Source organism: Cheilinus undulatus, linkage group 21 (genome assembly GCF_018320785.1).
Source record: "Cheilinus undulatus linkage group 21, ASM1832078v1, whole genome shotgun sequence".
Taxonomy (NCBI): domain Eukaryota; kingdom Metazoa; phylum Chordata; class Actinopteri; order Labriformes; family Labridae; genus Cheilinus; species Cheilinus undulatus.
Window position 1 is genome coordinate 13,677,006 of NC_054885.1, and position 24,682 is coordinate 13,701,687.

Sequence of the window (24,682 nt, forward strand, 5' to 3'; positions counted from 1 at the left end):
GTGGTTCAAAAAAAATCTCTGACCATTTCTGTATTTGGTTGAACAGGTTGCTTTAATAGGTTCTAGGAGGAGAGTGGATGGCCTTATGACTCATAGTCTCATTAGATAAGACCAGTGATCTGTTTCTAAAGCAGGTATTACAGTCTAAAGTGTGAGCAACAAAATAGATCAGATCTTCTGATTAACTGGTACTTATGTGATCCTAAGGGAAATTAAGGAGAGTGGGGGTGACATGCATCAAATTGTCTTGGGCTATTGACCAATGTGATCCGACATCCAGCAAGAAGTGAGCAAGATTACACGCTGAATGTTACAAAGATACAAGGCAAGTCTGGCTGCCTTTCTTAGACACCCCTGCAGACCACTGCCACATTTTTCAGAATGGGAGTACACACTAAATAACTTCCAAATAAAAGATTAAACTTGTGGTTAGGACTAGGGTAAGGGTTTGGCTACCAAACGATAAAGGTCAGTCCTGCAAAACCTGATAACAAAACATTTAATAAAGCGGAGTAAACTGTCTGCTTACAGGAAAACAAAGAACTTGTCCTCTATGAAAACAATGTAGCTAAGGCTAAAACAAACCAAACTAAATAAGATATGGTTAAATATATAGCTATGTAGCAAACATTGCTATATCTAAAGCTAATGAATTTACATTGGCTATGTTAGTTATGTAGATAATGTACATAACTAACATAGCTAAAGCAAAAGCAAACAGAGCTATGTTAGCTACATTAGCTTGTGCTACATTTGCTAAGGCTAGACCTTTTTTAGATGTAGTTATGCAACTGGTGGCTCACTTTAGCTGTGTTAGCTTTAGCTAAAAAAAATGTAGTAACATTAACTTTGTTGCTAGTGAAGCTGTGTTAGCTTTGGATAAAGCTCACAAAGCTAAAGTGAGTCACCATTAGTGTAACTAGCTTCTAAAATGGGTGTACACATAATTTGTCCCAGGGTTAGACCTCTGACCTTTTTTGTTTTATTCAGGAATTATTTTGTAATGATTGCAGTGTGGTTATTTCATGAATGTAACTGCGACTGTGACTTTGTTTATGAATAGCATTTAATAAAAACAAAACTTATGATCCTGGAAAATTTTGTCCCGTCCCTGTCTACAGCCAGACCCCTATCCAAAAATGCCCTTCTCAATTTCCAGATGCTTTAAATGTGCTGATTAGAAGAAGAGATGATGCTAAAGATTGGTAAAAATACCCTGTCTTAAGTTTTTTGACAGGTGCTGGTGCCATCAAATTCAAAGTGAACATTTATTCTTCCAAAACAATTCAATTTCTCAGTCTCAACAATTGCCTTTGTGCTACCTGCAAATATGTAATGCAATGCAAGTATCCCCACATTTTTTATGTTATACATAACATCCCAGGTTTTTTGGGAATGGATTTATAGGGGATTTCGTTTGTAAGAGGCTTGTTCAACCACCAATCTCATGGGGACAGATAAACCCTGTTTTAAAAGTCGATGTTTAAACCTGTTAAAACTGTGAAACCAAGACAGATGTTTCAATTTAACCGGTAACCGTGCAAACCGTTGACCTTCAGTGTGTTTGTGGCTGCCTTTGTATTAGCTTTGTAATTAGACAAAGAATAAAATCTACAAACCCAGTCAGCCGAAGTTGCCACTTAACACAGTCACTAAATAAATTACTACAATGGGAGTGTTGCGCCTATATGTGGAGGAAATTGTAACAAACAAGTGCAGACTGTGTGCTCTGACAACCAGCCATCAGTCTGAGCTGATCTGATGCTACTTTTGGTTATCCATATTTACCAGGTTTCTTGTATTCATAAGAATGCTCATGAACTAGATAGTTGCATACATGATCACAAGGCGAGAAAGCAAGTTTATCTCCAGGCTTAGGCAGGGGCACTTTGATTATTTACAGTACTCAAATGAAAGCTGTTTAGCAATACAGATTTACATTATAGAAATCTAACTAAACATCTTAATGTCAATATCTCTGAGAAAGGATGCTGACCTTATTGTCGAAACCACACTCATATATATCAGTTATGAAAAATGAATTAATTATAAGCCCCATTATTTGCAATTAAGCTTTGTCAATATCCTGTGACGCCATCCAGCTTTGTTCACATTGACTTAGTCATGGACAAACAGTTTTAATACCGATGAATGTCCATCACTTGCTGTAGAAAATTGGACCCACACAGCTCAGGGAGGCAAGGCTGCGCTGACCAGAAAACATATCTGGACAAACTGCAGCTCTCACAAAAAATGAAGGCAAATAACAGAGAATGAGGAAAATAATTCACAGATGGCTTCATGCATCTGCTGTCTAGTGAGAATGAATGCATAAGGGTGGCTGTTCTATCATTTTGACCAGCAAAAAAAAAAAAAAAAAAAAAAGGCAGAAGAAAGGTACTCTTTAACTGCATAATACTGCCTGCCTGCCTGCCTGCCACTCATAGTCTTAAAACCCCACTTAATTAGAAATTAAGAAATAGCCAGATGTGTTCTCCTTCATAACCGTCAAGACATGGAATTGCCGTGATAGCCAATTTCTTCTCTCAATAACCATTTTGTACTTGGTTAGCAACTACAAAGAGAATAGTAAACTAACATCCAAGAGGTCATTTTTCCATGTTTCAGCTCAGAATAATATATTTTCTAACATTAAACAAAACCTAACGCTATTTCAATTCCTGGCTATTGTAGCTGTTAGCTAGAATATGATTATTTCCATGCTAAGCTTCTGATAGTGTTGTTGGATGAAAAGGCCTCTATTGCTTATGGTGATATTTGCTAGCTAGTGGCTGAATGCTAACTAGAAGCTAATGAGTCTTCAATTATGAAGTTTATACAATGTTTAGTCTCTTTTGTTGATGTTCTTTATTTTAGCTTAGCTTTATACGTAGGAAGTGGTTTAATGCTTATACTGGCTGTTGTTTGTATCATAAAGCATGTTCATAAGGCTTTTAGTGTCTATCAAATCACATAACATGTTATAGTGCACCTAGATGCAGTACAGAGTACTTGATCAGAGCCAGTTAGTATTGTCCAAGATTGCACACTGCCATTTTGCACTTTTTTCTTCTTCTACTTCTTTCTTAACAGCAGAAGCCAAACAGACGCTAGGCATTTATAATCAAAACTGAGTGGCTATTTTCACTCACTATTAAAATCATGTAACTTGTTTTTCATGCCAACATTATTTGCTTAAAGAATATAAACTTTATATTGCCTTAAATGCCTTTCTGCTGCCATAGCTAATAACACGTTGGCTAGCTAGCAGATGCTAACATTATCTAGTGTGCTGTCAATCTAAAAGTACAACATTCGCTACATCATTAATATAGTATTCATTGGTGTCAAGTGTTGATCGTTCTACATTCAATTCTTAGATTAATGATTTAAATATTAACTGTTTTACTCTTTCTGGCCTGTGGTTGCTAATGTTGGCTAGGAGGGAATGAATTGTGAGCATTGCTATTGTTAATATAGGCTATAGGAAAAAAGTTAATGCTAACATAAGCTGTTTGGTGTAAGGAATTGTAATGTCAGTAATTTTACTTAAAACAAAGCCAAGTAATTATCACAGTTTTCACTGTTAAAAGCCTTACAAGGTTTTGAACAATTCCAGGTCATTAATATGATAACTGTGTGGTCTCTTCATACCTTTGGTAGTTAATATTGACAAGAAAGTGACTGGATTGTGAGCATTTTGGTACTTCCTAGCTAAATGTGCTATTAGCTTAAAAGGAAAAGGTTGAATGCTAACAGTAGCTTTTGTTTGAAAGCAAATAGGTCATCGTGTATGCTCTTTTTACGTTGTATGTTTTCCTCTGTCCAAAAATGGAATACTTTCACACTATTCATGCTACATGTGACATCCCAGAGTATAGTACAACTAGAATTCATATCATGCAATTTTGTGTCCAGTAAGTCATGGGATGTATACCAGAATTGCTAAAGTTTTCAGGTATGAAGTAGAAGCGCACTGGTGGCACCTACAAAGCGTTGCGGTTCGCTAGCTCACTGGCTAACCAGCAAGGGTGTGATAATAAAAGAAACTTTTCTCATAGTTTTTAAATAGTGTTCAAATAACTGTGGCTGTATTAAAAATGAGTACATGTTTATTGCAGCTGAATTCAATTTTTGGGGGGACTGATAGTCATGCTAGCTTGTTGTTAGCTTAGCAACAAAGTGCAGACTGGAAATGCATAAATGATTAAGTTGCTTGATGTAGAGAAGACAGGCCTTTATGAATGGTGCAACAGCATACCAACACCTAGCTTAGCATTTAGCATCTATGTTTTAGTATTCAGTTGTACTAGTCTGATGTTCATAGGCCAAAGCTAGCATTTCACCACTTCCTGGCTGATGATGTAGAAAGTGCCTGTATGCTAAAACAGCTGTTGTTTATCTTAAAGTATGCCCCTCCCCCATTTTTTTTTTACTTTTCTACTACCCACCTTTTCAGTTTTTTTTATGTTAATTTTATTTTAGTGATAACTTTCTGTCAATTGCCCTTCATTGTTGTTAACTGAAAGCTGGGACACAGCTGTGTGAACTTTAGCTCACCCCCACTAAGAATGATGTGATAGAAAAATGGTCATTCGTGAATATTGTGATTTTCTCTTAGAGAAAGTATGTGCTACAAATGTCAAAACATCTTTTTAAGCCACATGGCTGTGCAGGAGCAATGCAATATTAATGAAGCTATTTTTGGTCCAGCAAAAAGGTGCAACACAAGCTGCGCTCCATATTAGCAGCAGCAATATTTCTGATAGCAGCTGTCCCCAATTAACACATTGTCCGTAAGCCCCATATTGGTCATTTCACATGAGCAGACTGGTGAGCCCTCATTGTTCTGTAGTCGTGTGGGTTGGAACCTGCTGAGTGACATTATACAGGAGCAGCTTTAGCATTTGCATTCAATTTAGCCTTAATGTGTTTCCCCTGACAATAAGCACTCTACACCTATTAGCATTCACGTCGCACTTAACAATGATATTAATTATAATGGGTAATTATACGTGCCCTTGCCAGCACCTGAGGAAAGTTAATAGTCTATTAGTTAAATATTAACGTTTCACTCATGTCCTTGTTATCCTCCCTTTAGTTTTGTGGGCTGGGACCTACAGAATATCATCGTTCTGGACGCCGTGGAGGAAGACAGTCGGTCCCAGATCATGCTCAAGAAGGTCCAGTCCCCGGTGGTGCTGCTTTACTGCTCCAAGGACGAGGCGGTCTACATCCTGGAGGAGGCTCGTTCTCTGGGCCTAACTGGATTCGGATACATCTGGATCGTGCCATCGCTTACAACTGGGAACCCCGAGATAACGCCTGAAGAGTTTCCGTCGGGGATGATTTCGGTGTCATACGACGACTGGGACTACCCGTTGGAGGCTCGAGTTCGGGATGGTTTGGGGATCATAACATCGGCTGCGGCAGCCATGTTGGAGGAATATGGTGACATACCTGAAGCCAGGACATCTTGTTATGGTCAGATGGAGAAGACAAGCAAGCTGCCACCCAGTGCACTACACAAGTAAGTAAAATAGGATGTGGATGTGTTATTTGGCGTCCATGTCTATAATTATCAGTAAGGAGTACAATGAAGCAGCCAGCTTTTAAAGGATTTCTCCAGGGTTTGTGTATTTCTCTAACATCAAGAGGGAATCTGTTCTGGGTGTTTGTTTGAATGCGTGAATTCATGCATTTTTTGTTTGTTTCTACCTTTGTCCTCAGTAATGAGAGACTTCCACCAAGTTTCCACCAAGTCTATGCTTAGGATTGAGTCTGGAAAAGATGCAATTATTGGATAGAAGACCAAGGGATTGAAAATGAGAGCAAAGAGAATACAGGAGATATAGGAATCAGAGTAAAGGAGAGGGGAATGAAAGGACTGAATGGGAGTCGAGGAGGCAGTTTGTGTTTCAGGCAGTGGAGAAACAGGGAGAAGGGAAGAAATTGAGACTGGGGTAACAGCGGGTGGCTGCTACAAATGAGTGCTCTCCAAAATTGAAGAGCTCCTTGATGAGTCCTTCTGTTCCTCTTCTCATTTATTCATCCCGCCGCTCATTCACCCTCTTCGGCTCTCCCTCTCTCTCTCTCACTCTCATCCCGTGCTTGCTCCCCAGCAGCCAGTGGGAGATGTCGCAGGTCTTGCCAGCTCTGTCTGGCTTTCCATCTGGCTGAGGAGGAGGGGGAGCTGCATAGAACCAGTGTTTACACCCCATTGTTGTTTTCTTTTTTAAACAATAATGTGTGAAATTGCAAATCTGGAGAGTCAGCGGCAATATTTGATTCTAAAAATGTAAAACAAAAGTGCCAAAGGTTTTATATCTTAGCTTCATATTGTAATTTAAAAAGCTGGAATCATTGGGTATAAACACACTTGGCTGCACATAAAAACATATGGGTGATATTTAACACTTTGCTTATCCTTTTCGTGAAACACAAGAAATTAATTTAATACTAGGACTAATGCTGTGCAAAATTACACAAGATATTGTCATAATTCCTTAGTTTTTCTAATTTGTCCTGAATTTGTAGATATATTTTCTTATATTAGGAGGCTTATTTATTGTAATTTTTTTCCAACATCTGTGGATACATTTATGAAAAGTGTAAGTAGCTGTCTTTTTATACACAAACTGTTTTTTTTTTACAAGCCCTCAGGGTTTTTCTCAGCTCAACCATTCCTTCTCTATCTTTTATTTCAGTAAAGAGTAAGATTCTTAATGTAAAAGGACGAGAGGAAAATTAACTACAGAATAGTTGGCAAAATATTGATAATGCAATATATTATCAATATATTATTAAGAACCCTTTAATAATAACCCTAACTTAAAAAAAGAAAAATTTTAAATCTACTTCCTGTTGCTCATGTTCATACATAACAGCACGTGGCTAACTTAGGTGGTAAATATTAATGTGATCAACATGAATGACATCAAACAAAGCTTATCTCCAGAGGAGTTTAGAGCTACTGAAACTATGCAGAGAAAACAGTGGTATAGAAGGACTTTGAATAAGTTATCCTGGTAATAAGGACACCAAAACAAAAGGAACTGCATGTAGCTTAGCGGCCAAAACATCAATGCACCTGCAAGGGAGGAGATAGGCCTGGGCTGAGGAGAGAGGTGTAGTGGACTTCGGAAAGTGGGTAAATCTGCCTATGACAAATTCTAAGATGAAGTGAAGCTATATGCAGCGCAGAATCTTGTCATGCAGAGAGTTGTGGGTCGTTAGAGCCGATGGTGAGAGTGTCATCTCACTTACCTGAGCCTGGGAGTATTAGCTCAGGGCTTTCTGGCCAATCAGCAACTGCTAATGTTACTTCAGCTGTGGCAAGAGACGTCGACAAGTAGAGTAGCCCTGAACCTTCCACAGTGGAATTTGTTCTCTTTCTACATGACAACTGGTTGAATTTTACTGTTTTAGCAGAGGTTACAGTTGAGATCATCAGTTTACGAGGACTAATGTTGATGTTAAGATTCCTTTTTCATTTGTAATGCTTGGTTTTAACATGGTGTCTAGTTGACAGAGTACTGGTTAGTATTTTGATGTGACCATTTGTTGGTGTTTTCAGTGTAGGATGGCATTGGACAGCTTACATTATGACAAATAAAATAATGTCCTTTCACAGCATTGCTGGCATTGCTGACAATAGCCACATTCTCCAAACCAGCTTTATGCTGTTTACCTGATGTCGCTGTGATTCTTTGTTAAATAGTGCTCCATTTTTGACTGTTTTTGTTCTTTTTTTTTTCACTTGAGATAAACAGCATGTACATTTAACGTTCACCTCATCTCCACCTCTTGGTCTGTTACTAGGTTTCAACATGACAACTGTCATGGATTAGCTTCAAAAGACAGCTGAGGTTACCAAATGGCTGATATCAATCAGACTTTGTCCAGTCTGTGTAGTATGTCAGAAAAATGGAAGTACAATAAAATAAGGATAAAAGAAAAGAAACTAAAGGATAAAAATAAAAGAAAACTGCATGATAGTATTAGATAACATGAAAAGAAGCAAAGAGATGAAGCATGACAAGAGCTGAAACTGACATCACTGATTGCGGTGAATAAATAAGTCAGTACAGCACTTTACCCTTTTTAAGAGGCATTTTGCAGTCTTTAGTTAATCACATACTGTCATGTATTGTTGTATGATTGTATTGTAACAGTTATAGCAGAATTGCTGTATCGCAATATAACCACAATTGCTGACTCAGTGTTTTCTCTCTCATGATATAATCCTTGTATATCTTTCATATGGTGTATATGGCTAGTTACTCTGATTTCTGACCCCTAATAAACAGTGCTGTAAGAGATGAACAATCAACAGTACTTTGTAGAATTTACTTTGTTGCATATCAAGCATTTTTTCTTCTAAATCAATTTAAACTGCCTCTAAAGCCCAGTTCAGTCCAAAAATTTAAGTTGACACAGATGGGCTGAAACTTGCAGCTGCTTTCAGTGGACGACTCTGCAACATTTCAAAACCCTGTAATTTCACACCAGTGCAACTGGGGGAAACAAAGTTTCATTTCCATAGCAACGACTGTCTTAGTCTCTCATGTTAAAATAATGCCTTTTTAAGTTGCTGAACAGTCAATCTGTCTCTACATAAGGACAGTCATTTCTAATGTGAATAAAAACAGGATGCAATGATGTGCAAATCTCATAAACTCATATTTTATTCACACTAGAACATAAACAACATAGCGGCCCCTCTTCTTTTAACAACAGTTTGTAAATGTCTGGGAAGTAGGGAGACCAGTTGCTGGAGTTTTGGGAGAGGAATGTTGCCCCATTCCTGTCTGATGTAGGATTCCTGCAGCTCAACTATCGAAGGTCTTCTTTGTCAGATTTTTCAATTTATGATGGGGACAGTAGTGTCTATCAGGCTGAATACTTTCCACAGTTAAAGTTCATTTTACGTGCTGCTGGTAAATAAATCAGCCACCATCTAGAAGGACTTGTGCTGCTAACCTTAAATTCAAAGGTTGCTTGTCCTCAAAATATGTTGCCAAATTTGCATTGGGATTATGAGCATTTCAGTATGAGAGCTTTCTGCACATCAGTCATTTTTCAGGATTTGCAGAAATCAGTCCAGGTTTCTGTGCACTGTGGATAGTTCAGTGGCTGTGGGAGATTAGAGTACTCAAAGCTAAACTCAAAATAGGCAAACTGTGTCAGTGTGAGGGCCTGAAATTCCAGGAGTCATTAATGCAGCGGAGGAGTTTCTGGCATTGATTTGCAGCTCATAAATGACAGTCATTTGGTGGTAAGAGAGTCTAAAGTAAGACCGATTACACCTTAGACAGCCTCGATAGGACTTTAAAGACTAATATTCTTCTCTGAAAACACAACTACACAAAGAGAGAGCGAACAAATACCTGCAGCCAGCTGACTTCTTTCCCAGCATGCTCTGCTGCCTCAGGTTGTTACCCAGGTGATGAGTGGCCACAGATGGCTTCGTTGTGGGTGAGAGAGCTCAGCCAATAGGGCTTCAGGGACTGTACATGAGCAACATGATTGGTCAGGGCCAGGTCGGGGCAACGGGCCATTGTGGGTTGTTAGACCATCGACGGCTGTCAAGGGAGGTAAGAGGGAAGCATGGCACACACTCACAGAAGCAGGCAGATGGGCTGTATGTACAAATTTACAGCACCCATGTGACATGTTGAAGTATTTACAACGTGTCATAGTGGTTTGTACTAGGGGAGACTGAGCACAGTTGTCACACATTTTCAAATTTTCCTTCATAAATCAAAGATTACATGAAAAATAGTTGTCGTCTTTTAATTTAAGACACACAAACTGACTAGTCACTTTATCAGGTATACCTCTCAGCTGCACATTAATGCAAATATCATATCAACCAATCATAGGAGAGCAACCAATTCTTTTAGGTGTGTAGACATGGTCAAGACAATCAGCTACAGTTCAAACCAAGTATCGGAGTGGGGATTTAAGGTAGTTTAAGACACTCTGAACCATAATTGCCATTGAATGATAAGATGAATTTGGTGTGAATTTGGCCACTCATATGGGGGAAAAAGGGAGAGCTCTTTGGGGCTCAGGCCAATGGGGGGAAAAAGGGAGAGCTCTTTGGGGCTCAGGCCAATGGGGGGTCATGGAGTTCAGTGACATCATGGTCCATGGTAAAGTTAATCTGTGATCACCACCATTACTTGAATAATGACCACTCCCATCAAATAAATAAACAATGAGTTTAGAATTCTAGCTGCTCATCAGTCCTGGGTCTTCTTTGTCAGATTTTTTTCTATGATGTGCCAAATGTTTTCTTCTAGTGAAAAGTCTGGACAGTAGGAAGGCCAGTTAAGCCCCGGACTCTTCTACCATGAAGCAATGCTGTTGTTATGGATGCAGGAAGTGGAATAGCATTGTCTAGCTAAAATATGCAAGGCCTTCTCTGAAAGAGATGTTGGATTGTTCCCCTCCTCTTTAGTCCGCAGGACGCGGCGCCTGTGTTTTCCAAAAAGAATGTCAAATTTTGGGCCATCTGGCCACAGAACAGTTTTCCAGTCCATTTTAAATGAACTTTGGCCAAGAGAAAATGGCAGAATTTCTGTATTGTGTAACTTGTATTTGTGGATGGCATGGCCAACTTTGTTGACAGACAGTGATTTCTAGAAGTGTTCCTGAGCCCATGCAGTCATGCCCTGCACCGAATCATGTTTGTTTTTAATGCAGTGAGGACCCAAAGATCATGAGCATCCAATATTTACGGCTCTATCCCTTTAAATGTCTGTGCAGTTTTAAGTTGAGGAACATTTTTAAAAAAGTTTCCACAGTTGTCAGACACAGTTTTTCACAGATTGGAGAACATCTGCCCATTTTCACTTCAGGGACACTCCGCCTCTCTAAAATGCTCATTTCATACCCAGTCATGTTACTGACCTGCTGCCGATTAATCTTCATTATTTTCAAAATGCTCCTCAAACTTTTTTTTCATTAGTACCTCTTACTTTTCCTGCCTTTTGTTGCCCTGTCCCTACATTTTTAAATGTGTTGCTGCCATCCAATTAAAAATGAGCTATTATTTCCATAAAATGGTAAAATGTTTTAGTTTTAACATTTAATAAGTTGATAATGTTTCATTATGAATTAAAAAGAGTTTGTCAAAACATATACTCTGTTTTTATCTAAATTTTCCACAGTGCCCCAAGTTTTTTTGGAATCAGGGTTGTAAATGCTTGCATAATATATTTGATCAAAGCTTTTTTCTCTTCTTTTTGTGAAGTCATAAGTTATTGTAACTGTCCCAGTGAGAGTAGCCAACATTTTGAAAAAATGTGGCCCTGAGGCAGGGAAATTAGAATTTATGTGCCCCCTTTGGTAGCCAAAGTAGCCCACCCCAATCAACCGTTTGTCTCCTGACCTTTATGTTCCTAAATGCCAGAAAAGAAGGAGGCCAGCAACAGGGTAGTTACTGTTTCATTGCTAAATTCCCCGCTTGAAGTCACTGAGGCAAGAAAGTGATTTTTGTGGTTATTTATATTTACAGTATTATAGAAATTGATGTTGAATTGGAAATGTGCTCAGCTGTTTTTGAAGTGGGAGAGCACCACAAATTCAAGCTGGAGCCGCTGGCCCACAGGCTGTTAGATTTTTTTCTGTTTGATATTTCCAATCAGATTTTCATCATCTTCATTTTTATCATCACTTTCTGTCACTTCCACCCTCAGGACTCATTTTCTTGAGAGATAAATAAAAATGTTGGTAGTGCTTTATTTCAGTGGTCATGTCAGGTCAGGTATGGGAGCATTTGCTGGTTCGGCACTGCCAACCTTGGTTCTGTACTGGTTTGGCCTCCTGATGATTCACCAGGCCTGTGCCTTGTCAATGCCCCATCTCTTCCAGTATCCTCTCAGGTGCCCCCTCCACAATGCATGTGGTCACCCTCAGTGTCTGGACAAGCCCACTAGCTCCTGAGCACCCAGTATACGGTGAGCATAATGGGTACCCAGTAATTACCTCCGCCAAGGAGGTTATGTGATCGGGTGGGTTTGTTCGTTCGTTAGTTTACTCAAAAAGTCATGGATTTTGATGAAATTTTCAGGAAATGTCAGAAATGGCATATGGAAGAACTGAATAGATTTTGGGAGTGATCCGGATTGCCATCTGGATCCAGGAATTTTTTAGAGGATTCTATACTATTGGGAGATAGGGCTAATGGCAGAGGTCTGCGCTCTCTGAGTGCTTTTCTAGTTAGTAATTCCACTTGTAAAGTTAAATAGTAATTATCCAGTAATTTCTAAGAAATAAGATAGTAAATATCTAGTAGTAAGTTAGAATTTTATCAAGCAATAACTTGGTGATATTAAAAATAGTATTTATGTAATGATAATGTATTAATTATCAAGTAATTCCTTGTGTTATTGTGGCAATTCTCTGGTAAGAGTAGTTAGATATTTTGCCCTGATGCTAACCCCCTAAGACCAACCCCCTACCCCCTAACCCTAACTCTGACCCTTGTAATATTGTGGCAATTTTCTGGTAATTAGGTGGTATTTTATGAAGATGATAATGTTCTATATAAGTTGCTTGATAATTTGTTTAGCCCTCTCAATTAAAGTGATTCTTCCCTTAATAAATTTCAAGTATTGTGGTTAGCATGAGGGTTAGGGTTAGGGTAAAATACTACCTACCTACCAGATAATTGCTATAATATAAAAGGGTTAGGGTAAGGATTGGGGTTAGGGTTAGTGTTAGAGGGATAGGGGTTAGGCTTAGGGTAAAATAGTACGTAACCAGATAAATGCCACAATTTTACAAGGGTTAGGGTAAAGGTGGGTGTCAGGGTCAGAGGATTAGAGGGTTAAGGGTTGGGATTAGGGTAAAATACCACCTAATAATCAGATAAATGCCAAAATATTACAAGAAATTCCTCGATGATGAATACATTAGGTAAATACTTCCTTAATATTACCATATTTATTATTGCTTGGTAAAGTGTAAACCTATTACTAGGTACTTGTCACCTAATTCTCCTTGTATTACAAATATTACTGTAAAATCACTAGGTGATAACGGCTCACTAAAATAAAGTGTTACCAAATATTTCTGTTGTGGATAATAAATGACGAATACAATTAATCAGTGTGATTAAATGTGGTGCTGTTTTCATTAAATTGCAACAATTTTCATCAAACTAATGAAATCACTGTTTAATTCATGTCTCCATGAGGACCTCTCAGGAGGTTTTATCACCTCCAGTTTAATCAGCTTATCTTATCCTTAGTTCAATTTGTGTTTTCCTCAAACATCTCACAAAGCAATTTATGGCAATAAAAAGTTTTACAGTGAGTTCTTTTTCCATCCAAAAGTGAGCCAAAACATGTCATGACAGGGGGAAAAAAAGGTGTTGTGAAGACATTTATATTAATAGATTGAGCTGAAACCACAGAAAAAGCCTGTACTTCTGATGACAAGTGTCTTGCCTTGAAGGCTTTCAGTGAAGTTTTTAGCTCACTCTCTTTTCCCCTGTGACAGCCATAATGATAAATCCACTCTGACACTTCTAAGATGAATATGTTTTGCTGAGTAATCGAAAAATAAAATTAAATAAAAACAGGAGACAAATGACCGGCTAAGAGCCCTGGCCAGTGCAGCAATCAGACCAAGTGACAACTTGGGCTCAGTATAAAATATGCTGCGTGCATGTTGGGGGTTTGTGTGTGCGTGAGAGCGCAAGAAACAGGAGAACCATACCACGGCCCTTAAGAGAATATTCCATCATGAGAGATTTACAGTGTATCTCTCACCTCACTGCAGTGAACATTGTGCCTTAAAAGACTTTAGCACTTATTCATCATTGTGTGTCTGTCTGCTACAGTGGGTTCATGTGTGTGAGAAAGGCGTGGTGGTTGTAGTTTGTTCTGACAGGTAATTTCAGTCTCCAGTCTGATATATGAGGGTCAGAACTCTGGAAACACATGTGCACATTACACACACACACTCACACTAAGTCCTGGGGCAGCTGTCATGTGAGCCGACCAGAGACGTGTTAGTTACACTCTGCACTCTGCAGCAAAGGGCTAAAAGAGTTACAGTGCATGTCATCGGCTGACAGATATAAATGAATTGATTAATTTAAAGCTTAATGTAATTATGGGCTTGTAGAGTCGTATGCTAATCAATGTAGCAACATCATTATTTAGCTTTTCACATCTAGAAAGATAAATTATCTCTTGCTACATTAGAAAAGCATAAATATATGCAATATTCAAATGAAGAATGCAATGTATAAAAATTAACTTTAATAAGTTAATTTAATAGATATAGTTGCACTGCAGCAGTGTAAAGCCCTAAGCAAACTGGCAATAATAAATTTTATTTTCTCAGTTTTTCCATCATAACAAGTACATTTGGATTTTTTTCTTCAAAAAATTACCTTGTTATGATGGGAGAACCAGTCTAACTTTCCTATATCAACAAAGCAAATGAATCAAAGTCTTGAAACAAATCCAGGAAAACAGGCTAAAACTAGAGCTACTGCATGATGGTTATCCACCTCTGCAAGGTATGTAATGCAGCTTGCAATGACCTTTGACCTCCAAAATCTAATCAGATCACCGTCAAGTCCAAGTGTAGGTTTGGGCCTAATTCTCCAAAAAAAATATCCTTTAAAAATTGCACTCACAACCTTGGAGGTCACCTTCACAGTAAAAGCTTGTATAAAATGATTTGTGTTTACTTTAATATCCAAAATAGCTAATTAAGCTCTATTTTTCAGAGTTGGTAGAATAATTTTGAGTTTTAAGTAAACAGAACTCGATCACCTTAAGTATTGCACTTAACTTTTTTGACAATCATTCCCTAATCTGCAGAGTTTTCCCAAAATTTGGCATTTGACTCTTGCATCATGTGTGAAGTTAAGACTGAAGCTCCAACTTTTTTCTATCAGTGAAAGGTCTGGAGTGCCAGTTCAGCATCCACACTCTTCTACTGTAAAGCAGCAATACACCTCAGAAATGTAGGGACAGGGTCATGTTGACTATCGTGTAGCATCCCCTCTTCTTTTAACAACAGTTTGTAAACATCTGGGAAGTGAGAAGACCAGTTTGTGGAGTTTTGGGAGAGGAATGTTGTTCCATTCTTGTCTGGTGTAGAGTGGATGTGGTGTGTGGTTTAGCATTGTTTTGTTGATAAATGCAAAGCCTTGCCTGAAAAAGAGACCGGATCATCCCTCTTTTTGGTCCACAGGCCATTGTGTGTGCATGGTATCCACAAAGAAAATCTCATTTTGAATCACTGACCACAGAACGGTTTTCCATGCCAGTTTTTAATGCAGTGCCACCTGAGGGCCAGAGGATCATGAGCATGTATTGCTCTTTCCCTCACACACACAGATTTCTCCAGATTCTCTGAATCTTTTCTTGATATCATGAACTGCAGACAGGCTGCACAGTGGCAGATGTTAGAGCTTTTGCCTTGCAGCAAGAAGGTTCCTGGTTCACTTCCCGGTCAGGGAATGTTCTCCCCATGCATGCGTCGGTTCTCTCCGGGTAATCTGGCTTCCTCCCACCACAAAAAGACATGCTCATTAGGTTAACTGATCACTCTAAATTACCTGTTGGTGTGAATGTGAGCATGCCTGGTTGTCTCTATATGTCAGCCCTGCAGTTGACTGGTGACCAGTCCATGGTGTGTCCTGCCTCTCGCCCAATGACAGCTGGGATAGGCTCCAGTCCCTGTGACCCCCAATGGGATAAGCATTGTAGAAAATGGATGGATGACCTGCTGGTGGTGGGATATTCAACATGTTAACAATTTTACATGGAGGAACTTTTTTCTGAAATTGATACTTTTTTGCAGGTTGGTCAACCTCTGCCCATCTCTACTTTTAAGAGATGCTGGCTCTCTGAAGTGCTCCTTTTATACCAGTTGTGTTACTGGCTTTTTGCCAGTTAAGCTAATTAGTTGCAAATTGCTCCTCTAGCAGCTCTACTTTATGTGTTTCTGCCATCAAATGCAAAATTCAGCTCATATGTTTTAGAAATAATAAAATATCTCAGTTTCAATGTCTGATATGTTTTTATGTTCTATGGTCAATACAATATGGGTTTATGAGATTTGCATTTTGCATTTTTTGGAAGTGGGATTGTAATAGAGATTTTTTTTTTCTCACTGTTATTTTGACAGTTTACAGTTGAGTTCTTGCTGACACCAAATGTGTCTCCAGTAGCACTGAGGTAAAAAATTAAAAGTAAAAACAAAACCCTAAAAATTTATGGTGGAAGGTCCATCAATAAGGATCACAATGATCCAATTAGAATTAGATATTTAATCCTTAATTATCCAGAGATTACTTCAGATTTACAATTAAAAAACTCTTTGATATACACCACGTTCCAAATTATCATGCAAATGATAATTTTTATTTTTCAAAATAGTCAATGCAAATGACAGTGTAACTTTCAAGTTATCAGCTGTTAGAGCATAATTCAGATTTTACTGAACAAACCTCCCAATGATTGGGTTTTTTTTTTTTTTTTTTTTAAACTCAGAGTTTTAAAGCATTTTATAGGTTGTAAAGGACTGAAAATGGTCATTTGTTGAATTTGCTGCATTAGGAAGTCATATTTACTGAAATCAAAAGCTATTTAACTTTAAAAAATCTTAACAGGCCAAGTTACATGTTTACATAGGAGCCCTTAATCTTTCTTCATAATTCTTGCATCCATTGAACTTATGAGTTTTTGGAGAGTTTCTGCTTGAATTTCTTTGCAAGATGTCAGAATAGCCTCCCAGAGCTGCAGTTTTAATGTGAACTGCCTCCCACCCTCATAGATCTTTAGCATCAGGATGCTCCAAAGGTTCTCAGTAAGGTCAGGGGTCTGGCCCAAAACATGACTCCGCCCCCTCCTTGCTAGTGTTACTGCCTTGTTGGGACATGGCAGCCATCCACCAGCCATCCACTACTCCATCTGGACCATCCACGGTCGCACAGCCTCATCAGTAAACAAGACTGTTTGAAAGTGAGTCTTCATGTGTTTCTGCTTGTGAGCATTGGTTAGGGGTGGTCGAAGAGTAGGTTTATACATGACTGCAAGCCTCTGGAGGATCCTTCACCTTGAGGTTTGTGGGACTCCAGAGGTACCAGCATCTTCAAATACCTGTTTGCTGCTTTGTAAAGGCATCTTAGCAACTACTCTCTTAATCTGATGTATTTGGCAGAAACCTTCCTCATTATGACTTTATCTGCACAAACCCGTTTGTGCTCTGAATCAGACACCAATTTCTTCACAGTACAATGATCACGCTTAAGTTTTCGTCAAATATATAATGTTTTCATACCTTGTCCAAGGCATCAAACTATTTGATGCTTTTTGGCAGCAGAGAGATCCTTTTTCTTTCCCACATTGAAACCTGTGGCCTGCTTAATAATGTGAACCACCCTTCTTAAGTAGTTTTCCTTCAGTTGGGCTCACCTGGCAAACTAATTATCAAAGGTTTCTGAGATTGATTTCAGTGATCCAGAGAGCCCTGAGACACAATACCATCCATGAGTTTAACTGAAAAACAAAAAATTGAATGTTTATGACACTAAAATCAAGTTTTCATAATAATTTGGAATGCGATATAACCAGTCAGTAGCAGAGATCTGGAGCACAGAGGTCAAGGAGCATTTTACAATAAAAGCACCCTGCAGGGGGTATTTTGGCTGGTTATTTCATACTTCCTTTAAAGTACAGGAAGCCATTCACAGTTTAGTAAACTGGGTCTGATGTGAGTTAAAGGGTTTAATAATTCTGATAAGCAATCTTTGCATTGAAAAATTAGCAACAAAAGCAAAAGCAGCACTGATAATTAGCACCTGTTGACTAACAGAGATGTGCCCCACTCAGACCTTTATATTAAGTATGAAACAATGAGCTTATTAGGATTGAAGTTGCAGATGCTTTCCTCTTTGTCTGCATTTCATAGAAGCACAATGTTTGTTTTCTTCACCATCTTCTGGAAGATTATAAAGATGTTTTCTTCATCAATTTCATTATGAAAGGATAAAAGATGATTGACAGCTCATGTGGTACACCTCAGACATTAATGAAGTGGCTTTTTCTCCAAGCATAAAGAGACAGATGGGACTGCAGTGCAGAAGATTTGAAGTTATCTGAGTCGCAATATGAAGTACTGCAAATCCCCCAAGACGAGTGGTTTATTAATTTTTCATCACGGAAGAGTATCTAAGAAAGGTGCTCTAAAGTTGTGCAAGGATTTCTGAGCTAAAAATTGATTTGCATATTGTAGAAAACCCACCATTTTCACAGTCAGCTACCGTGTAAAGGATCCCCAGCCAATGCACACATAAATCCTTTTATGTGCAACAAATACAAACCTGCTGAAGAGGCTGTGCAGACATGTGTTGCATTTTATGGTGAGGCTGCAAGCTCAGGAAAGAGAAAAGTGTAATTGTTGGCATTAATCTTTTTCTGCCTGGACTAACACAGAAAAATAACAGCGCAAACAAAATGTAAGCACACACTCACACAGCGGAAAGAAAACAAGAGGGGCAAAAAACACACTGCTAAGCTAGCAAGTACTTCACCTTGTACAGTCATCTCTCACATTCCAACTGAGGCTGCTCGAGTGACTACACACCCTTAGGTCATCTTAAAAGACCTACATCAGCACTGAAAGCAGCCCACAACTTTTCTCTCACAGGCACAGTGTGTATTTGTGAGTGCTGTAGCAGCTCATAGATCATGGGCGCTGACAGTATAGATCATTGTTTTGACTGGTCCTTGTCTTGATGAAGGGTAAATGCCTCTATCTTAAACACACACAGCATTATACAGCTAATCTTAATATCCTTGCGGGGGATTTTTTTTTCCCTGCAGTGAGGCATCTACAGATAAAATACGAGCTTTCATCTTAAACTAAGACATCAGTAGACATGGACAGGACATGGAAGCACTTTTGACTACATAAGAAGTGGTGATGTTGCCAGAAAAAGGCCCAATAGTTTCTTCATTTATTTGGAAACCAGACTTAACAGGGGTGATCCAGCTGAAGCACTAACTTACCTCTAACAAATGGAAGCGTTAAGGAACAACAGCAACTCAGCAACAAAGCAGAAGACCATATAAAATTACAGAGTGGGGTCAGTGTCTGCTAAGGTGCATGGTGCATAAAAGGCGGCAATGCTCTGGTGATTCCATGGCTGCAGAGTTCTGAGCTTCCACTGGCATAAGCACAACAACTGTACATTGGACCTTCATGGCGGCTGAATGCAAGCCTCACATCATCAAGTCCAATACCAAACTTTGGACACTACATGCCTGCACACAGAATTCACTGGGCCCCTGAGAAACCCATTGAAAGGGCCCTTCCCAGCTGTGATTTATTGATGGTGTAAATATGTGTTGGATCAGTAGCATTGGTGCTAGCATCATTTCTAACAGTTGCTTCATTTTGGAAGTGAAAAGTGTAGAAAGCCATTATTGATTCTGATGTTCGATTGCTTATTTGTGCCACTTTTTAACCCCTTTTCATCTCTACCTCTTATATTTTGCCATAGTTTTTCCACTTCTAACCCATCTTTGAGACTTTCAACTGGTTTTTACCACTTTTAACCCATTTTTTCTGCTTTAAAAGTGCTTCTCTAAAATTTTCTGCAATAAATTTTGCCCTTTTTGCTTTTTATAATCAATTGTTGCAGTTATTATCCATTTTTTTCCTATTTTAACCTATTTCTACTACTTTTTAACAACTTTTCACCATTTTCTCCTCATTTTTGCCACTCTTAGCCACTTTATGCTGCTATTATCACAATGTTGACTCTTCTGACCAATTTTTGCCACTTTTTCATTGCTTTTCACCATTTTTTCAAGCATTTTTGCCCGTCTTAACCACTTTATGCAGCTATCATCACAAAGTTGCCTCTTTCAACCCATTTTTTTTGCCAATTTTTGATTGCATTTTACATTTTTTTCAACCATTTTTGCCAGTCTTAACCATTTTCTGCATATATTATCCTGTTTTGCCTCTTTCAACCCATTTTTACTATTTTTAACTCATTTTGCAAATTTTGTTGTTGCAATTATTTCATTATTTTCCCCATAATTTATTTCAGTTCCTTCTTTATTCTCTGGCACCCTGATGCTTGCGCAGACCTTGGCTTAGCCATGGAGTCTGATGTTGTTTTCCAGATCTTTTAGTCAATGTACCCATCAACATCATTAACATTACCAAAAAAGGTAAGAAACAGGGTTTGTTTAAAAAAAGGCTGTTTTGTACTACAGCATACATGAGTAAAACTCCTATTTTTGTTTCTTTGATAAGAGTGGTTATTCAAGTCAAAAATAAAATATGGTTATCACAGCTTACAATGGACCATGATGTTTTTTGGCCCCCCCATTTGGCTTTATGTGTAGGATGTAAACTACAAACATGGAAACAATCAAAGAGGTTATAATAATGCCAATTCTGAGGGCATAACAAACATTATAGTAACGCTAATGATCAATAGTAACAACAGATCAGCTCAGACTGAGTTTCCACCGTAAACAACATAATGCTGTCAGTGTTTCGGTTTAATTAGTGACTGTGTTAGCTAACCCTGACCCCGCCCTGGCCATCTCCCTGCCTTTAACTTAATTATCCTTGTTAGGCCAAATAATGTCTACTTGTCTACCTGATTTTTGCCCTTTGGTCCCCTTTTCTCCCTAATTTGTAGGCCCCCTCTCCCCCTTTTTTCCTTCCTCCTCCTCCCTCTTAATAAAAAGAGAGATTACTGAAGTAATGGAGGCTGGATAGTGAAAAAGAATTGGATCACTTTACTCTGATCTCACTGCTACAGGGGAGAGGAAACATTAGGTGGAGAATTGTCTGGTGGGACAAAGTAATTGTCTGTGTTTGTGTTTGAGTGCAGGGTTTTTTTTTTCATCTGGGTTATTCAGGGTCATCTCACAGTGTATACACCTTAGTCTGTGTCGGTATCCTAGCAACGCCCTATCAGGTCCACCTGCTTGATGGGCATTTGCCCAAACATACTTGCAGACACTCTATCTGTTCATGCTGTCTGGATCCTGTTGGGTTTTCTGAGAGCATTTCTTCACTTAAAGCTGGTGAGACATGCTGTAGACTCATTTCTCTTCTGTGTATCCAGTAGTTTCTGCAGTATAACACAGCTGGATGGTGAAAGTTAAAGTTTGTTCCAAGTTAAAGTGGAAAAAAAACTCTGTTATATTTCTTTGAAAGCTTCTTTAGCCCTGACTTTCATGGGAGTAAAACATTTTATATGTAGTTGAATGGCATTAAACAGGGCTTTAATGGTCCAGTTTGGTTCTTTACATTTTGCTATGGTTTTTGTACAGTTAGCCCTGATCTTACTTGAGTTCCAACAGCCAATGTCTGACCCGCCTCAGCCATAGAAGCTGCTCTTTCAGCTCCCGAATGATTCTTTATTTGGTGCCAATTTGGCTTTTATAATGTCTATTTATAACAATAAAATGGAAGAACCTCCCATAAAAGTGTTTGGGAAGGGCAGGACTTTACAAACAATGCTCTAAGATGGGATAGGGCGAATGTCCTTTCTGTGGCATTCAATATGGACCAATCAGAGCAACAAGACAAAATGAAGTAGTAAGAATGCTGGCTCCATTAGTAACCTGAGCTCGACAGGCAGATGCTGCCACAGTTTATGAATGATGGATCTTGTTGGTGGATTAATATCATGCCGAGGCCGCTTGGGAAAGATGCTTCTCCACCAAGAAAAGATTCCAGTGTGGCTCTTTTCTCCTGTTTTAACAAAGCAATGTGGCCCAGTTCTGATGCAACTGCTGCTGTGCTATTGCTAAATCTGAGCTAATTGCTACACGGTTAGCAGCTGTTGTATCTACTCGCTTCTAGTACAAGTAAACCGTGTTTGTAACAATCGCAAACTCATGATAAAGCAAGTCATAAAACAGCTGAAACATCTTTTATGTCATAGAAAGCTTAACTGCTGTTCTGTGCTTTTTATTTAGTAAAGAAATGTGGTCCAGTTCTGATTGAACTTCTGCCATACTGTAGCTACATCCAAGCTAAATGCTACACTGGTAGCAGCCATTGCTATTGGCTTCTGGTAGCTACAGCTTATAGCTTTCCATAACGCTGACTGGCCAGGTCCATTCTCAGACCTGGAACAAGCATTTCAGAAAGGAGATTTGTATGATGACAAACATGGAAGTTTACCGTGTCAGGCAAGTGTTTTTTTGTTTGTTTGTTTGTTTTTTCAAGGGCAGATGGCCTTACACAAGAGCTTCCCGTCTCACCTAAAAGCCATATCTGTATTTAAAATGAACCTTTTGTACATATATTTGTACAAAAATGGGTAAAATATACAGTTTTAAATCCTTGAACATGTTCTTTATTTAATGGAAAGCGTCCCGTAACCCCCTCTTGTACGTATATTAGGCCATAAGTCAGATTTATCAGCTGACCTTATCTGAACATCCTCAAGTGCACCCTAAATCCTTTATGTTGTTTATTTATTCTGCTTAGAAGAACATGTGTGCAGTCAAAGACTTCTGACACTCTTCATGAGTTTCAGCCTTGTTACATCAGAGTTACATCAGACCCTCTGTGATATTTCTTTGAATAGAAAAACAACTTTGATGGCTTGTGTCAAAAGAAATAAGAGCACAAGGGAGTGAAAATAATCCAAATGAGCAACAAAAGAGTGTAAAATGTAGAGTAAACAGATGGAAAAGGGGTGGAAAGCTGCTACTGTTGGTGTGTTTGTGTGAGTGTCCTGAGTGCATCACACCCAGATGGATGGTTACAAAACCCAGAATGGGCTGTTGTCTAAAAGAGCAGCCTCTGCGCTGGTATCGATTCCTCCCCCGTCTCTTCCTCGGCTGTGGTCGCACATAATTGGGTTCATCACCGCATCCCATGTCCAATCAAATGGCTTAATACTTCTCACCTGGCTGCCTGCGGGGCCAATCAGATTATTTTAATCACAAAAACCCACTCAATCCCCTTATCTTTGGAAGATTTCATCTGAGCATTGAGTGGCTGTGCGTGTCAACAGAAGCAATTTAAAAGGACATGAAAACACATTCTCAAAAACAGACCATTTTCTCTATTATCTATATAGTCTGTTGATTTGAATGGTGTCACTTTTTTTTTTATCAATGCAAATATGGGAAAATTTAGTAGAATGCTAATTTAATTAACTTACTCAGTTTCATGAAAAAGCTGCAACCTTACACACTGCATGATGTGCTCAGTTCATTTTAAAGTCCCCTCACCCCTCAGCGTCACCACAATGGAGTGGGAAAGAAAGAAAAAGAGGGAGAAAAGGGAGGCTGTCTCCCTCCTGTGTCGTACATGACCGCTGACACAAGGAGTGAGGGAGACAGAGTGGGGAAAGACAGCCGTGATTAATGTGGAGGCTGTGTGGACCCAAGAATATCTTCCCCCTGCCCTCCATCTTAGCTAATGTGACCTGCCATATGGGTCACTCATTACACTGTGTGTCTCTCTGTGTGTGGTGGACATTTTCGGGTCATACTATAGCTTTAGGTACTACCCATGGGCACCTAAGATATTCAGATACCCTTTCTTTTCAGTATGGATTTTGGTTCTTAGACCTGGGTATTTGCCAATGGCATGTACCATTGTGATACTAATGTGATGAAAAAAATAGTAAAATAATCACTGATATTTTGCTAGCTTTGATCAAAGTTACTTTTGCTGTTAGCAAATAACATAAAGCAGGTTGACTTTTTTAGGGTTGGCATTTTAAAACTTTTGGCACGCTCAGCTGGTAAACCGGTAAGCAGATCAAAACAGGGGGTACCAGACTAACATCTGCTTAAATTACAGATATTTGTACCATATAGAGATGCATACTGTTTCCCTAAGACACAGTGGACCTTCGACTTTAATAAGTGGTCATAAATCAAGCTTTTTGATGCTATTGCCCTGTTTTTAAGGTGACCAAAAATGAGCATCCGTGGCCCTGTTGCAGATTGTGGGCAAAAGTCGACCATTTTTAAAACATGTCAAAATTTGACCAAAAACGAGCACCTGTGGCCCAGTTGCAGATTTTGGGTGAAAAATTAACTATATTTGATGCGTACTGTTTCCCAAAGACACAGTGGACTTTTGACTTTAATATGTGGTCATAAATCGAGTTTTATGATGTTATATGGACCTGTTTTCAGGGTGACCAAAAATGAGCACCTGTTGCAGATTTTGTGTGAAATATCAACCATTTGTCAAACGAGTCAAAACTTGACCAACAACGAGCAACCGCTGCCCTGTTGCAGAGTTTGGATGAAAAAAAAAATTACTAGTGGATGCCCATGGATGCCATTTTTGTCCTGTCTGTAAATAATTCTGGTAGACTTGCCACTCCTGGTAAGGTTCACCACTGTTCCAGGTTTTCTCCGTTTGTAGATAATGGCTCTCACTGTGGTTGGCTGGAGTCACAAAGACTTGAGAATGGCCTTGTAACCCTTTCCAGACTGATATGTTCTTGAATTTCTTTAGATGATGTGTTGCTTTTTGAGACCTCTTAGCCTATTTCACTTTGTCAGACAGGTTCTGTTTAAGTTATTTCTTCAATTATCAGGTTTGGCAGTGATCAGTCCTGGGTGTGGCTGGTGAACTTCTAACTCAGATACAAAACACTGTTAGTGTTAACATGATCCTGTGGAGGAATGGA

At 38.9% G+C, this 24,682-nt stretch overlaps 1 protein-coding gene across 1 annotated transcript in view; it reads left to right on the forward strand.

The window, feature by feature from the left end:
* grin2aa (glutamate receptor, ionotropic, N-methyl D-aspartate 2A, a) overlaps positions 1 to 24,682 on the forward strand; it is a 275,736-nt gene that overhangs the window by 174,826 nt on the left and 76,228 nt on the right. The window contains exon 5 of the mRNA XM_041778235.1: positions 5,102 to 5,530. Within this exon, the coding sequence (XP_041634169.1) occupies positions 5,102 to 5,530 (429 nt within the window). The remainder of the gene's footprint in view (positions 1 to 5,101; positions 5,531 to 24,682) is intronic.